The 17,263-nt window shown below is 38.6% G+C and overlaps 2 protein-coding genes across 3 annotated transcripts; one reads left to right on the forward strand and one right to left on the reverse strand.

Moving 5' to 3' along the window:
• Positions 1 to 2,732: 2,732 nt before the first annotated feature.
• Positions 2,733 to 11,112, forward strand: LOC134861696 (antizyme inhibitor 1-like). Of its 2 annotated transcripts, none has more exons than XM_063879105.1 (12): positions 2,733 to 2,971; positions 4,522 to 4,643; positions 5,646 to 5,856; positions 6,056 to 6,229; positions 6,758 to 6,930; positions 7,230 to 7,364; positions 7,518 to 7,599; positions 7,769 to 7,843; positions 8,345 to 8,510; positions 8,823 to 8,938; positions 9,671 to 9,888; positions 9,993 to 11,112. In XM_063879105.1, the coding sequence occupies exons 3-12, from the start codon at positions 5,755 to 5,757 to the stop codon at positions 10,105 to 10,107; spliced, it is 1,356 nt and encodes a 451-aa protein (XP_063735175.1). In that variant the 5' UTR covers positions 2,733 to 2,971; positions 4,522 to 4,643; positions 5,646 to 5,754; the 3' UTR covers positions 10,108 to 11,112. The 2 variants fall into 2 exon arrangements, with proteins under 2 accessions (XP_063735175.1, XP_063735174.1); XM_063879104.1 differs by lacking the exon at positions 2,733 to 2,971 and adding an exon at positions 3,585 to 3,810.
• A 269-nt stretch (positions 11,113 to 11,381) lies between these two features.
• On the reverse strand, positions 11,382 to 16,989 carry LOC134861697 (Krueppel-like factor 10). The gene is made up of 5 exons (XM_063879106.1): positions 16,865 to 16,989; positions 15,831 to 16,031; positions 14,814 to 14,936; positions 13,360 to 14,041; positions 11,382 to 11,949 (listed from the first exon to the last, which is right to left on the reverse strand). The coding sequence occupies exons 2-5, from the start codon at positions 16,020 to 16,022 to the stop codon at positions 11,684 to 11,686; spliced, it is 1,263 nt and encodes a 420-aa protein (XP_063735176.1). The 5' UTR covers positions 16,023 to 16,031; positions 16,865 to 16,989; the 3' UTR covers positions 11,382 to 11,683.
• Between the last annotated feature and the right edge of the window lie 274 nt (positions 16,990 to 17,263).

A 17,263-nucleotide genomic window follows, 5' to 3' on the forward strand; every position in this document is an offset into this window, starting at 1 on the left:
AGTTTTTGTTGCTTATATATTTTTTTTTATCAAAAGCCACCTGGAGATCTCTTTTAATGAAAGAGCGGCATTTTCTATGCAAATAAAAAGGAAGAAAAACTCCACTTGCCCCCCACAACTCCTCTTAAAAATAGGGTTACATACACTTATTTATTTGTAAAACTATTTCTATATATATATATATATATATATATATATATATATATTCTTTTAAAAATGCTATACTTTAAAAGGTAATCAAAATTATTATTAAGTACTTATTGACAATACAACTATAATTTAATAACACATTATTTTGAATCTAATCTGAGTTGACAATATACTTAATATAATGTATACATAACTATCATAGAAAAATTATTTATACATACTTTTTGATGTGGTATGATTTTTTGATTTCAGGGAAACAAAATACTTTTGCAGCAAACCTCATATCAATGACTCAAATACTGACACACAAGGTTGTGTTATGAACTTTTTGTAATAACTTAGTCTATCTTGGCAGAGAGGAAACAGGGGTGAAATGTGTATCAGTTTTAAGATTGTGTTATTGTTTGACCATCATGGTATATCTCTCATTATTTCTTCACCACTTTGACACTATTGTTAAAAATGACATGTTCTGGGACAACCCATAGATAGGTACTTCCTTTGAGCTGATTTTAAAATAAATGTTTGGGTGTGTTAGAGATTCCACTGGATTTTCACAAATGTCTAAAGTTGTAAGAAAACAGACATTCATCAGCATTCCTGGAATGACATTGGTTTTGTGTATTTGTTATATTCACGCAGCCAGTTGCTTTGTGTTTCCCTGCTTAGCATTCAGGTCAGAGAGCGGAAAAGTTTGTTTGGAGTTCCTTTAACTTAGCAACATTCTTTGGAAATAATAGCTGCTGAGTGACTTAACAACACTTACATTTTCAGAGTGGGTTTATCAGTCACTCAAGTCCATTTAATGATACATTTTCAAACATGCAGAGGTACTGTAGATACAAAAAATGTAAGTTAAAATACATTTTAAAAAGTCCGAATTATTATATGCTTATACATGTACATACTTTTACCACACTTAGGACATTTTTTCTATCTTTAAAATTACTTTTGTACATGGCATACTTTTTTAAAAGAGAGTGAGAATGCTTTTTTAACTTCAACCTCAGATAGTTTGATAAGTTGATGATACATTGTTTAGCCATTAAACAGGTGGGAGTTGTTCAAATGTCTGAATATTTCATAATTCCAATCATAACTGATTAAAGTGAAATATTAGAACATTTCAGAGCATGGGAAATGGTGAGAGTTTGTTTAGTTATGTAATGTGAAACTGCACAAATAAAATTAAAATGCATTAAAATCAATATAGCTTTTTACTGATTGTACAGTCAGTAAAACAAAACATTCCTCTGAGCATTTAGAATTCAGAAAATATTAGTTTCATTACTAAAACAGTGGCATTATGTAAACAAACTGGCATTTAATGGGTTACACTTCAGAAAAGGAATGAATTGTGGTAGTTCATGGCAGTTATGATCAGTGCTGATTATACTGGAAATAAAAAATATATTTTGACGGTGCTTTTTTAGTTTACCTTTTTATTGTTGTAATATGCTGTTTCTAGGCTTTTGGTCAGTCAGGGTTCCTATGCTGTGACTTTCTAAGTATGTATGTTGACGTAATCTGTTTATAATGTTTGCAAATAAGAATTCCTGCAGCACAATGCAGCCACTGGAGTATTTGCCCTCAGGGTGGGTGGTGCACATGTCTCGCTGTCGCATACCCAACAGCTGCGATTGGCTATTATGATCCAAACAATAGAAATGAAACATTGTGCTTTACTGGAAGCCCCTTAGATGCTATGTGTGATTAGACTTATATATACATAGTTCATTTAGTGTTGGAGAAAACAGGAACAAAACACGGAACAGCTTTTGTGTTGCAGGAAAAGAAAACCCCTGCAGCCTTTACAATGGATTCCAAGCAATAGTTTTATTAGTGAAACAAATGCTGCTATGGTTTATTATTCCTCAAGGAGTGCTCAAAACTCACCTAACACAACAAAGTATGTCACAGTTATGTGAATTCAAAACTGTGCTGGTCGTGGCTAAAAAAAACAGGAAAGCATGCTTTGTTTTATTATCAATCAGGATTGTAAAGATTTAGAGGATCTTGCCTTTTTTCTCATGTTGATGAATCCTAAAAAATCATACACCATATAGAGGATAATTATGTTATGTCTATTCCAAACATATATATTTGGGTGTATTTGTGTATGTTTATTTAGAACAGCGGCCATGCCCTCTGTAATAATTCCTTGAAAAGACTGAACTGAGGGAACATTGTGTCGCCAAAGGCTGCACAGACACAGCTGAAAAAGGACTTTGACTTCAGGATACACGAGTGGATCATTACAAAAAGACCAACTCAAAGGCAAACCTCATACAAATGATAATAGATATGTTTTACAATATTGAAATAAATAAATGAATGTGCAAATATGCGTTAAAACCCCTCAAAACATTTGTTGCTGTGCATTTAGACTCAAGGAAATTTGAAATGGGGATTTTATGCTCATGTCTGTAAGAATATGATAGGGAGGCAAATAATTCCCCAGAGAAAAACACTTCCCCTCTGCTTAGCTAACTTTCCATGGCACCCTCCTCCTCCTGTGTTGAGGAGGGAGACATGCAAATTTATCTTCTTGGGAGAAAACACTGCCCCAGACCCAGACCCTGAATTCTCAGAAGCGGGCACAACTCCTCAAAGTCACAACAACAAAAGCAAAAGGACAGCACAATCCAGTTTGAGCTTGAACCTGGGGCAAAATGCATGCATCCATGTTCTTCTTATTCATGGGATTGGAGCTTTGCAACTGTTGATTTTGACTAAAGAAAACAGGAAGCTTCTGCAAACAATATTGGACAGCATTTTGTCCTTATTGAGACATGGGAAACACAATGAAGACGTAACACAGGTAATTCTTGGAAAATGTGATTTTGGCCTGTTTGACAATACAGTAGGCTAAATACAGGTTATTACACAGAAATATAACTTGTAGTCAACCAAGATTTTTCTATGTATATGTAAAATTGTTCACCCAAAAATTGCAATATATATAAAAACATAACGTTGATCATCCATTATTATTATCATTATTGTTGGAATTGTTTTATTGTAATTATTTGTATTATTTTTGTTATATTTGTGTTATTAATACGATTATAATTGCAAGTAAAGTTGCTGGTTATTTATTGTAGAATTAGTATTTATTTATGATTTTGTGATCATTTTTAGACCGTTGTCTTTGGTTTTGACAGCTGTAAACCCCGCCCACCTAAAATGCATCAAGCTCCCCATGCTATAGTAAATCAGGCCGGAACATGTGTTTATATAACTTCTTAAAGTATGTTGAAGATAGATTAAATTTACCTATTTTTATTTGTATCACAGCGATATGTGGGCCATTGCTTTTTAATAACCAAACTGGTGCTTTGCCTTAATTATCAAACTGTTTGCAATATAGTTATGATTGTGGCTTTTATTCTGATAAGTTAAACGGATATGTAGCTGTTAATGTTAGTACTTGACGCTCTTGTCTGTCTGTCGTCTACCGCACACTCGACCTCCACTGTTGTCGTCACAAATAATCCTACGACAAGATTGCATCGACGAAACGCTGAAGGATAATAACTCGGGCCGGTTCACCACGTCCATGGCAGTTATCCTTTTCTCTTCTAGTAACCCCACCACTCTTTAAAAATTCCGCCTAAAAAGAAAAAGCGTTCTGTCCCCTCTTTTGGGTTTTCAGCTAACGTAAGTAACCTAGCTAACCGCGCTGTTAGCATGCTATAAACTTGTTTATGAATTAACCGTATCATTCAGCCAACCATACATGCTAGCTAAAATACGTGAAAGATACCGAGATAGTTCTTAGCATTGATATTGATTAAATGAGTTTCAATTTATTTATTTTAAAACAACATTCACCTCCTGTGTTGCTAGGTATTTAACGCTAATGCTAACCGTTACTAATGAAGGCTACCGGGCTTGTTAGCAAGCTAGCTAGCCACCTGTATGTCAGATATACTAAATGTGGTTTGTGTTAGTAGCAGGGTAGTTGGTGTTTGGCTAATCACCCCGCAAGTTTGAAAATACTATTTTCAATTAACTTTTAGACAATTATAAAAGCAATATGTTAATTCAAAACGGACATTGATCCCAACTAGCAAAGGTTACAAATTCAAACATTAACAAACAGCAATAACGGAAAAATGTCTTGCATACAAAGTAAACCATAAACGTATACCAATATGCAAATCCAATGCGCTCATCCTATTTTCCTTTAAACCTCAGCACTCTCCCAGCTTTATTCAACCAATGCTTTTTACATATTTTATTGTATAAAAACGTCCTAAATGTTAAGGTAGAATGGAGCATTGTGGGGAAAGTTGCTCCCTTGGTCAGAGTTGTTTCTCTGTCAGTAATGGACTCCTTCGTGCTTTCTTTTCATCTGTTCTTCTGCAGGTGTACAATAATTACCCAGAAGATCTAGGGTCATCTCTATACCGAGAGCCATTTGACTTCAACGCGGAGCCACCTTGGGATCCTAGCTGATAGTGGACGAGTTCATACCAGGACTCATCCATGTGAGTAAAACAGATGTGAATAAAGAATACATGCATCATCTCTGATTGTTTGACGTAATATATTGTGTATTAGAAACATGCAGTGTAAAACCTTTTTGTTTTTGCACTTGCACATGTGTCTTTGGTTTTGTGATGATGCATTGTGACAAATTGTTTCACCAGACTCCTTGACAAAAGGAACAACAAGATCTGTGTCCCAGATAAAACACAAACAGGCTATATTTATTTTAGATTCTACGTTTATAATCTATTTTCATCACTTGAAATAACAGCACAATGTGTTCTTGACTACTTTTATCTGCAGCAGTTCTTCTCCTACCCTCATTTAGTTGTACTAATGGAGATAAAACTTTGTTTATAAATAGTGATCTTGCCAATAGTGACTAGATTTGCCATTAGGTTCTTTCTGCAGGGTAAAGACTTTACAGATTTTGGGGGTGTCGTAAGCATACTGCACTTTTTTGAAACAGTAGCCTCTGCCTTGTCTCAGTTGTCAGCAGTGCTTCAGGCTTTCTAGGCCCATTGTTGTCTCTCTACTTATCCTCCCTAACCTACAGCCATGTCGCATCTATTCCACCCCAGACTGCTGTGCCGTAACATAATTGAACGTAAAGTTGTGACATCAACGCCGCCAGTATTATACTTTATTTAATGCCTTCAAAAAGAACCTTCACGGGTCACCAGCTCTGGGATTAATGGTGATTGTTGGGGTAATTGATGGTAAAGTGAATGAACTCTGTGCCCCAGACTCTGTTTTGACAGCGGCTCTTTAGAAGAATAGGCCTCTTCCACAATGCTGTCCTGTAACTGCGCTGTGCTCTGATTGGATGCACCCTGAAAATCACTTGTTTGATTTGACGATCTCGTATATAATATTTAGGTTCCAGCTACTGTATAAACTAGCTGGACAACATCATTTGAAATGCATTATCCATATTTCCTTGAATTGTTTTTCTTGTGAACGGTGTTTCTTATGTTGACTCTTCTTGTTTTCTTGTACAGTTTGTTGCTAAAGTCTAGGAACCCAGGGGCTCAAGAGGGTGCGAGCAAGTACACTTCGGACTAGCCAAGTTCTTTATGCCTGTCGGATTAGAAGAAAACGGTTGAGAGGATGAAAGGAATCGCTGATGAACCGCAGTATTCTGTCGGTCTGCTGGAGGGAGGCACAGCCCTCTGTGACGTGATTGACAATCATATTTATGAACAAACACTGGTAAGGGCCTCACTGCAGCAACATCTACATTTAGCACACACTTGTAAACCTGAATTTCATCCTTTTCAAAACACCTGTTATTCTATTGGCCTGTTGGCCTGTTTACCTGTGGTAAAGTCACAATCAGACAGATTTTAGCGAAAGCTTGGAGTTTGTATTTTTTCTCATTCATTGACATGTACCTTTATTTCCTCCTCAGACTGAGAAGAATGCGTTCTTTGTAGCAGACCTGGGAGTAATAATGAGGCAGCATGTTCGCTGGCGAACCCACATGGCCCAAATTAGACCCTACTATGCTGTCAGATGCAACAGCAGCCCAGCTGTTATTGAGGTTCTTGCTGCCCTCGGCGCTGGATTCATTTGTACCAACAAGGTACTTCCCAACAAACTGGTTATTTCACTGTAGTCAGTTCAGGTTTATCCATAACTCTATATTATTTTTGATGTTTTCATTTTCATTTGATGTTTCATTTGCTTAATGCGCTGGTTGTATCTAGTGTATTTAACATCGTGTGTCGGTTTCTTTTGCTGTCTTTTAGCCTGGTTGTCATTGTAAATAAGAATGACTTAGCTGGTTAAACAAAGATAACATTTGAAATTGATAATTAAATCAGAAAAGGGAGTTTTAAACATATCTGTTCAGTATTGTACCACACCTTTTCCTACAGAAAAGGGAATATTACATTTATTTGGATTCTATTGGTTTATAATCTGTGGAATGGACATAAAGGCACCCCCAAGTGGTCAGTGTACCTCAGTGCCCGTCTGCCTTTTTTATGTATTCTTTATCTGGTCTGTTTTAAACCATGCAGGATGTACCTGGTATGATCACATGTCTATTAACTAGCCCACTTACACATAATAATGGAATAATGATCTGTGTTTGTCTTTTGTATTACAGTCCGAGCTTGAGCTGGTGCAGAGCCATGGTATCCCCTCTGAAGATATCATCTACAGTGGTGTTTGCAAACAAGTGTCCCAGATTAAATACGCTGCTAAAAACGGCATTGACCTCCTGGTGTGTGATAATGAAGCCGAGCTGCGCAAGATTTCTCGCTGCCACCCCAATGCCAAGTAAGAGCTTAAGGAGTGTTGGTGCTGGTGATCATTTGACCTGAAAGCATCTAGTTTAACATTGTCAAGTATTGGCTTTGTGCGATCATGTCAGATTTAGATACTATCTTGCAGGATTTCCCTTTAAATACATTGTGTGTTGTGTTTGCCAATAACAAAATCTTCGCCAAATCAAGCTCTATAAAATAATTTGGTCACGGGTGCATTCTTTTTTTATTTAATGTGCTTGATGAGATTTATTTTGTCTGATTTCTTGTCTTGTCAGCAAACCACTAACACAGATTGTTTGTATAATTAAGGCTGCTGCTACAAGTTTCAACAGAAGCTAACAGCCAGGGCGATGAGATGAGCATGACGTTCGGCTGTTCCCTCAAGGACTGCAGGCACCTGCTGGAGAAGGCCAAGGAGTTGGGTGTGCAGGTGGTGGGAGTCAGGTGAGGCTTGAAGAAAATGACGCACTTTGCAGAAACGATATGTGGAACTCGCTGTAAAACAAACGGTCTAACCTGCTACAGGATAACATTTTAACTCCTTGTGAAGGTTTAACAATTTGATGATTAACTATCCCTCTGATTGTCTCCCCACAGGTCTCACATTTCCAGCTCCTGCGAGGATGACCAGGTGTACGTTCATGCCGTATCTGACGCCCGCTGTGTCTTTGACATGGGAGTAAGTCAGTATTTAGTTCTAGGTGCGCTTTTCAGTCCTGTGACCAGCATTTCAATGCTTGCACACTGACACTGATGTTCGGGACACTTGTGGTAGCTTGCGAATGACTCAGTACTTTGTTAATCACTTGTGTTTTGGTTACACATTTACAAGCGTTTTTCTGCTTCAGGAGGAAATCGGCTTCAACATGAATGTCCTTGACATTGGAGGCGGCTTCAATGGCTCTGAGTCCCAGCTGGAACTGGTTAGTATCTTATCTGCTTTTCACGCTGATCAGTGTTACCTGTATGAACAACACTGATTCAGCAGTCTTTTGAAAATTGAGGATGAAAAAACATGATCAAATTGAATACAATTAATCATTTCCATCCATTATTTAGAATGTACTGCGATACATTTATACATGTGCATTTTATATCATGACGCCCAGTCATAGGACACTGTAGTCTTGATTAGACTAAATTGGGAAACTGGTTTAGTTAACGTAGTTTGGACACATAGCCTCTATAGATTTTATATAGATATACAAATGTTAGTGTATATAAACTAATATTTTTAATTTGGTGAAAATATAAGAACAATAATTAAAAAGCAAAAAATGATATTAAAGTCCATCCTTTTTTGGGTATTTGGAGGCTTGATTTTAAACCACTCTTGATCTGATTAACTAACACTTTAAATGTAATATTTAAAAGTCTTCCCTTTTTGGTTTCTCATTTTTCTAATATTGTTGTATGTTTTGCAGATCAATGCTGCTGTCATGTCGATGGTGGACATATACTTCCCTCCTTCGACTGGTGTTTCCATCATCGCTGAGCCCGGCAGCTTCTTTGTGTCCTCTGCTTTCACTCTGGCCGTGAACATCATCTCCAAGGAGGTGGTGGCACGTGATCGCCAGGACCAGGCACATGGTCAGTGGCATGATATCCACTTAGGGTAGACAGTGTTTTCATTAAAGTGTTCAAGCTTATTTTGATAGGACTTTGTGTCTGTATACAGCATCATTTAGGAACATGAGGAGGACTGTCATTTGTAATTGTATGTGCAGTAATATGCATCATTACAACTAAACATGCAACTGTTATATGAAATATGCATCATTTCAAGTCAACCAGTCTGAGAACCGCCCAAATGTTTGATTTTGTATTCTTCTATGAAACTAAAATAAACAGCGCTTTGAATCCCATTCACTCTTATACATTCTCTACCTTGTCTCTGAACAGATGATCCTTCTCCCAACGATGAGCCAGAGTTCCAGTACTACATGAACGAGGGGGTGTATGGATCATTCGCCAGCAAACTCTGTGAAACGCTGATTCCTGCTCCATCTGTTCACAAGGTGAGTCTCTTTCTTTAATTGTCTACACATCTGTAAACCAAACATCACACCCTAGTAAATATTCACCTGTGGTGACTGAGCAATGATCACTGATGGGGAAGAAACTAATGGGAAATGACACCTTCATCGTGATGACTCACTTATTATCAGGTACAGCTTTATATGATCTGAATATATTGAATTTAACCCGAGAAATTCAAGATGAAAAAAGCTACAAACAAGCGTAAAGGATGGAAATCACAACTTTTGTAAAAGATGTAGAATGAATACATACATTTTGGGCTAAATATTTATGAGGGTTGTGCAGCTTATAATGAAGCCTCTCCCTTAATAAACCCTGCCTTTATTCATAGACTCATCAGACTAAATTCTACTGTACACTGTTACAGAACTGTGATCCTTAATTCTAACACCAAACCTCACTTATTGTAAGATTTGTACCTTTTATTAACTTATAATGTGTTTTTTAAACAAAGGAGGTTCCTTTTTAAAATAATACCCAACAAATCAGGCCTGAGAAAATTCAAGTAAGGTTGCCAGACTTTACAGAACTGGTCAGATTTGGCATGTAGAAAATGTGTAAGATACTACAAAGGAACCTACTCAAATCATTTCTGTTCTACTTAAAGATATTTGTATCTGGCATCCCAGAATAAATCCTGTGGAAAGAGTCATGAACAAAGCTCTCATGTGAAGTTGATGAATAAATGTATCCCTGCTGTGTGTGGGCAGAACCCTCCCCTGGATGCTCCGGTGTTCAGCAGCAGCCTGTGGGGTCCCTCTGCAGACGACCTGGACCAGGTGGTGGAGCACTGCCTGCTCCCCGAGCTCAACATCGGAGACTGGCTGACGTTCTCCCAGGCAGGGGCCTACACCATGGGAAAGCCCTTCTGCACCCCCACCGACTCACCAGCGCCCCCTGTGTACTACGTGATCTCCTCCAGGGACTGGTAAGAGACTTAGCCATTGAGGATTTTCACATTCAGAGTGAGAAACCGTATGAATGCCAATGTGCAGATTCTGTCCTCGTCTCACATTCATTTTCCCCCCCCAGGTTTGAGATGCAGGACACTGGAGTCACCCACGAGGCTACACTGAAGAACTTCTCTTTGGTCCCTTATTTCCTCAATTCCTGCCACACAGAGGCCGCTCTGTCTGTCCCCGCTTAGCAATCACCAGACTAGGAAGACTTTCCTTTCCTAGTTTTTGCTGCTAGCTTCCTCTGGTCCACATTCCACGGGTATAAATTGAGCAGATTTAGCATTTTACAAACCCCAATACACAATAAACTAAGCGATTAAACACCAAGTAGATGTTTTAAGTATGCAACAAAATGGATGACTCCTAAAGGACAAATGCATTTTTCCCTTTGTTTTGCGCAGTTTACACACAGACACACACAGACACACACACACACACACACACACACAGTAGACGTATGATGATTCTAAGCGATTATATTTAACAAATCCTCTTATCTATGTCTTCATTGCTTTTGCCAGTCTCGTAAAGTACAATATGTATAGCTGAGTGAAGCCGTGTATTTAAATGAAAACACAGTTCTGAGATGTTGTGGTGTGCTTTGCTACACGATGTGTATTTATGAATTGAATTGGTTGTATAGTTTATTCTGTTTGACCAGATCTTGATTTCCCTTATAACCTTTATCACATGTTGTTCAACTCAGTGTTTCGAAGCTTGCAAATGAAGGCGTATTCACTCATCTGTTTGACTATGTGAACGAAGCCAGTGTCATCATGAAATCCTCCTGTGTAATGATGGTCAGTGCAGTCTCCTCTGGTGAGGTTGACAAGCTGAACTGCTGTTTTTCTAAAATGCTAAGCGGCTTGCTCCCTGACCCGTAGAAGACCAGCAGGTAACTGATATGCGTGGACATAATAAAACAGGTTTATTATTCAGCACGTGCAGCAGATGGAACAAAGGAAGTGTTGATGGATACAGAATCAGCTAACATGAAATAAGATCCTTTTTTTTAAACAAAGCATTTCTGATGCTAGAGCCGTTTTATGCTAATTCTATCAATATTATGTTTGAAAATATTTTTGGGAAACCTAGGACTGCTTTTGAGAGAGTATTATTTCCCTATCTGTGTTTAAGGCATGATGAACTATCGGTGATCTTCAACATGAACAGCAATAAACACCTGGACTGAATCCCTGTGTTTGAGTCTTATAAACAGAACATTCATATTAACGCTTTCAGAAATGGTTCATAACATGAGGACCAAATCCAATTCTCATTTAGGATAAATGATCTAAAGCAAGAAGATTTGATTTTAGGGGCTAAATCTCTGGTCAGTACAATAGTTACTATTGAACAACACAGGTTTTCTATCATTACGCGTTAACTCGACAGGACCAACGACCCTAAAACAGATACGGAGAAATAAAAACAATAAAATGCAGACCCTGCTGAAAATAAGTCTTGTGCAAAATATTTTTTTATTACAAATATATTTTTGGATGGCTCAAAAGAACAATACTTAACATTCTTTGGTCAAAAATCACTCACAGTAAACATGTTTAGCATTGATATTTAAAAGTGTTCAGAACAGTATTGACAGTGGATCTTTAATTTAGTGTAAATGCTCAGTTTGAATAATGAATCTCATCTTATTCAGCTAGCAACATTAAAGAACAGGAAAGACGTCAGCGGTAATGTTAAGTGTTATGATCTGACGGTTGTTCATATATCCGGCACACTCCTCTGTACGCTGTCAGAGACTTAAAAAGTTGCCGAGTCACCATGTGTTATGGAAGCAGTGATGTCAGCAGACTGGATGACCTTTAACTTCGCGGAGGCCGTCTTCCTCTCTGCGATGTGACGTCGAGCGTGCTTGGCGAGGTGGTCGCTGCGCATGAAGCGGCTGAGGCACACAGGACAGGCGAACCTTTTCTCCCCAGTGTGGGTCCGCCGGTGGCGGGAAAGCTCGTCAGAGCGAGCAAATCGTCTCTCGCAGCCCTCCCACTTGCATAAAAAGGGCTTCTCACCTGTTGGAAAACAGACAGTGAGGTTGGAAAATATGGCTTTTTGCTCTCCTCTCATTTGTGTCTTGTTTTTTTAAAAGCTGAGCTTTGGAAAATGTCTTTAAGTGCTCCATTTTTAAAATGCATATACTTTTTAAACCTTTGTGTTTTGGTCCTCCCAAGTCAAAATTGGTCCGACCTGGTTTGACTGCTCAGGATAACATATACAACCTATACATTTACCCAATTCCATGTTACACCTTTTTAGCCCACTTAATTCCAACAGATTCATACAAATATTATATGTATTTCTTGTACTTATAGTTATCTGTCCAAACTTCCGTAAAACTATACCTCACTTTAAAAAATGTAACAAAAAGACTAAATGAAATAAACCACAGATGCTATACATTTTAATAAAACACTTATAATTCAATGAAGGTAGTCATCATTAATTGTTAGTGCTAAGAACGTAGCATGGAACCATCCATGTTATTTTTGTGGCAATAAGGTGAAAGAAACCCCTGCTTCTGATACTAAAACATTTTGAAACGGGTCAAATGAGACCCGAGGACAACAGGAAGGTTAATAATTAAATCCTCTACTGAAGTGAAAGTTCACATTTTTCAAAGTGGGTTGTATGAGGTACTTATTCGTAGTCAGTCGATGGCGTCCGCATTCCCCCAGTTCGGAGAAGTAGACAGAAGTACGTGCCCTGAATCTAACCTACAAAACATTGTACAGCCGACAATGACCACCAAAGTAAAATCAACATTAGATTACGGCTATGCGCTACATTTATAATAATTTCAACACCTAACATGGCAGCTCTTTCTGATGGGAAACTGAAGCCCTTCTATGTCCATTACTACAATAAACAGTTTTACATTCACTTTATTTTAATGTTGTTATATGTACATGTATATAGACTCCTGCAATTACTTGTTCACTTAAAACATAATCTTTGCAACCTTGAGCTTATTGTAGAATTACTTTTTACATGTGTATAATGTACTTCATCGGCATTACTTGCACATTTGTTTGCAAGACAATCTTGAACCATTATATTCTACTCAGTTTCTCTTTGCACTATTTTATTGGTTTGAACCTTTGATTTATGTCTTATATATGTTCATGTTGCATTGTTGGAGGAGCCTGGGAAGATTTGCATTGCCATAACTACACTGTAGCTATAGGAGGACAAGTTTGAATCCTGAATATACAGTTTGCACTCTTCAGAGTAACCAGTCACCATTGCTAAAACAAGTTTACCTCTCAGAACATTGGGAGTTGCTACCTCAATCGGTCAGTATGTTTGTGATATTGTGTGGATTGGACCAGATTGTTTACAAAACTCCACCATCTATCCATTGTAATTAACCAACTATGTATAAGCACCTTATAAAACCCCCCTTCAACTCCCTCATGTCTTACCTGTGTGTGTCCTCATGTGGGCCTTGAGGTGGGAGCTCTTGAAGTAGGTCTTGCTGCAGTCCTCATGAGCACAAACATGGCTGCGTACACGGGACACCTCAGGCTGCGGCTGGTTTTGTCTTTGCTCGGACACGGCTGGACCGGGCGCGGGGGCGATGGTCATCAGCTTGGTGCCACCAGGGGTCACCAGTGCCGACTGGATGTAAAGAGTAGGTACAGCCAGCTGAGGGATGAGGAGGAAGACCTGGGCTGGAGGAGCTCCTTGTGTTGGTGGATGGTGCTGTAGTGCATTGGTGGGGGTTGATGGGATTGGGATTGGATTTGGCTTCGGGCTGCTAGAGGCTGGGACAGGAAGAATCTGGCTGTACACAGGGAGAGGAGAGCACTCAGTGCAAGCAGCCTGAGATGAGTTTGATTTCTGTTGCCCGGCTGCTTTAGAGTCAGACCTTTGTACAGCATCTTGCCCATATTCCCAGCTATAGTCTTTTGTATCAACAGGAGTTAGCCTGCCCTCCCTGGAGGCACGACGGAAGCTACAGGAGCTGCTCTGTCCATCTGAGGTGTGCCGGATCACACTGGTGCATTGAAAGTGTTGCTGTGTGTGCACATGAGTCTCTTCTATTGTCGCTGGGGGGGAATGGGTAGCCTCAAACTCGGGCGGACTGTATGGCGGTGTCATCCACTGAAAGGAGAGGAAGGTCATTCATTTTATTTGTTGACAATCTCAGCATTGCAAAACAAATTTAGAAAAATGCATTTGCATGTCAAGGATTAAGTCTAAATGCAGAAAAGTTAGGGGACAAAGGCCATAAGAAGATTTTGTGAATTTCAAAAAAGTTGCATGTTTTCATAGTCAAAATGTTGAGAGTATAGTCAAACTCTTGAAAATGAAGTTAACCCATTGAGAAAAAATTACATCCTTTGGAGAATACATTTTAAAACTATGAGAATGATTAATTTACTGAAGTGTAAAGTGTAAAAAAAAAACGTAGGCCTGGCTCTAATGCTCTTCAGCACTTAGTTTGAGTCATGTGCATGTGTCATTAAACATATTGTACAGGCGTCTCCATATTTAAGAGACAAGAAACAGCATTTCTGACATTTTTTGCATGAAAAACATATATTTTGCAGCCCTATTGATATGAGTGCTCTCATTTTTACTTATTACACACATTAAAAGTAAATGCTAGTCACAGAAAATAGACAACCCTAAAAGATATTCAGTTTAATATGATGTTAAACATAGAATTGCACAGAATATCCATATTTAAGACACAGGAAACAGCATTTTTTCTGCCACTTTTTCATGAGAAATATATATTTTGCAGACCTATTAATACAAGTGCTATAATCTTTAATTATTTTATCAACTTGTAAGGGCAGATTTGCAAAACTACAAGTTGGTTTAAAGTAAACCCCTGTATGAGAACCCTCAGCCCATGTGTATCCCTTACCAAAGGAGACTGCTGCCGCCAAGAAGAATCATACAGGGTACAGTGAGACTGCGACCAGTCTGAGCATCGACTACAAGTCTCAGACTCGATGTCTGACTCCATGCCATCAGATACATTCCAAGTCTGAAAAAAGCGTAAAACATTAGGAAGGACCAACACACCATGCATGGACTGTTCTTTCATGTGGTTTCAATAAGCAATGTTCAATATAATATCCACAGTATTTGTCAGTCTTCTAATAAATTGGTGAACACTGTCTTGAAATATTGTCTGTAAATGATATTATCTCATGCAGGTTGGTAAACTGCTGTTCTTTGTTGGATGGTGGATTGCATGTGGTTTGACATAAGACCATGTATGAAGTCATTTTTTAGTCTGCAATTTCACAGAACTCACAAAATCAACCAAATGAAAGCAGACCAATGCAGGACAACACATCCAATAAAAACACTAGAGTAAGACAAAAAATAAAATGAAGTGTTCAAATATGCAAAATATGTTGGTGTCTTTTATCGTGTAGTATGCATGATTTTTATTTCCTGTCAAACTGCCGCATCGATACCAGAACACATTTTTTTATTTCAGGAACAATAAAGTGTATTGTATCATATCTTAACATAAAGCAGAATGAATGTACATTGAGGGATTTAAAGTAAAGAAGATTGTATTAACCTAACATTGTTTTCCTGTTTCTTGCAATAGCAGGGTGAAATTAACACAAAATTAAAACCCTGATTATTATATTTGTTATTGATCACCTGTTTTGCTTTCATGTCTTTATGACACATGTTGTAAGTTGATCATGAAAAGTGCTATGTAAAATAAGTTTGTGATTTACAGAGGGATTTCTTTTTTAAAAGCCATCATGGGAAAGTCCATTTCTCATTTTTCATTATGGATTGCTTCAGGTTTGACATTAGACCATTTATGAAGCCATTTCTGGGGGTAAATTCCACAGAATTCACAAAATGATAGCAGACTTTTATATAAGAATTCTCAGCCATGTGTATCCCTTACCGGAGGAGAGTCCTGCGGCACAGTTGAGCCAAATAGGACACGGTCATCGTCTGAGGATGGAGTCAGGGGTCTGAAGCTCTGGCTCTCCCAGTTGTTAGTCATGGACACCAGAGCCTCCGCTGCCTCCATGTTATCCAAAAGAGCAGGCTGTGATTCGGCCGGGCTGTTTGAGGAGAGCTCCTCAAAGTCCATGTTGCAAGTCTGATAAAAGCACAATTAGAATGAGACAACAACCCATGCATGGGCTGTTCCTAATAATAATAATCTATGTTCACTATATGACATTATGGAAGAAGATTAGGGCCACGTGTTCTGAGAAATAAATCACTTTTGGTCAGATCAAAACATTTTTTTACATATTTGTCAGTCATTATATAAATAATAACATGGAAAAACAGTGAGCAGCCACTCAAGGTGAATAAATGTTTCAAAGCTTATTGATTTTGCCATTCATCTATATATAGAGATAATATATATAGGGTCATGTGGAGAGAGCATGGTCAGCTGCTGTTCTTCAGCACTGGAGCCCTTTCACCTACATCTCCTGGGGGACAAAAGCCCCAACTGCTGCTTACTCAAACTGTCACACAACATTTAGCAACCCCTCCCTGACCTGAACACACACACACACACACACACACACACACACACACACACACACACACACACACACACACACACACACACACACACACACACACACACACATATACACACGTTAGGAAGTTAGTGGTGATTAAATTAACTATTACCTAATGCTTGACAACCATCATTAGGCAGTGAACACATTACACGCTGACTATAGTAGATAGTATATCTATAGATAGATAGATAGATAGATAGATAGATAGATAGATAGATAGATAGATAGATAGATAGATAGATAGATAGATAGATAGATAGATAGATAGATAGATAGATAGATAGATAGATAGATATTGGGGGGGGGGGAATCATGTCTTTACATCATTTAAAAGAGACAATTCTGGTTATATTATGGAATATTTGACATTGTGAAAAATCTGTTTACTTACATCTTATGTGGGTCTATGTGTTGTGTTCAGGAACCCGGTTTAACTGCCGAGTACAAGTCCGTTCGTGTCGTACTTTAAACTGAATTTGTGGCTGATGTTACCCAGTTTCTTATTCAGACTCATCACCATTCTTCGTTTCAAACACGGTGGGGAAAAGATGGGCGTGGCTTAACGTCTTGCCCAATAGGACGCAAAGGTGTTCTGAGTGCCAACCAATGAGAGAGAGCCTTGGTGCGTGATCAGGGGCTGACGGGACCGTGAAGACAGCGTGGTACACAAGCGCATGGGCGTGTGAGATGCATTCCTGATGATCACACTTCCCGTCACCCACACCCCCACCCTTTCAATATACACACACACACACACACACACACACACACACACACACACACACACACA

Source organism: Eleginops maclovinus, chromosome 3 (assembly GCF_036324505.1).
Source record: "Eleginops maclovinus isolate JMC-PN-2008 ecotype Puerto Natales chromosome 3, JC_Emac_rtc_rv5, whole genome shotgun sequence".
Lineage (NCBI taxonomy): Eukaryota > Metazoa > Chordata > Actinopteri > Perciformes > Eleginopidae > Eleginops > Eleginops maclovinus.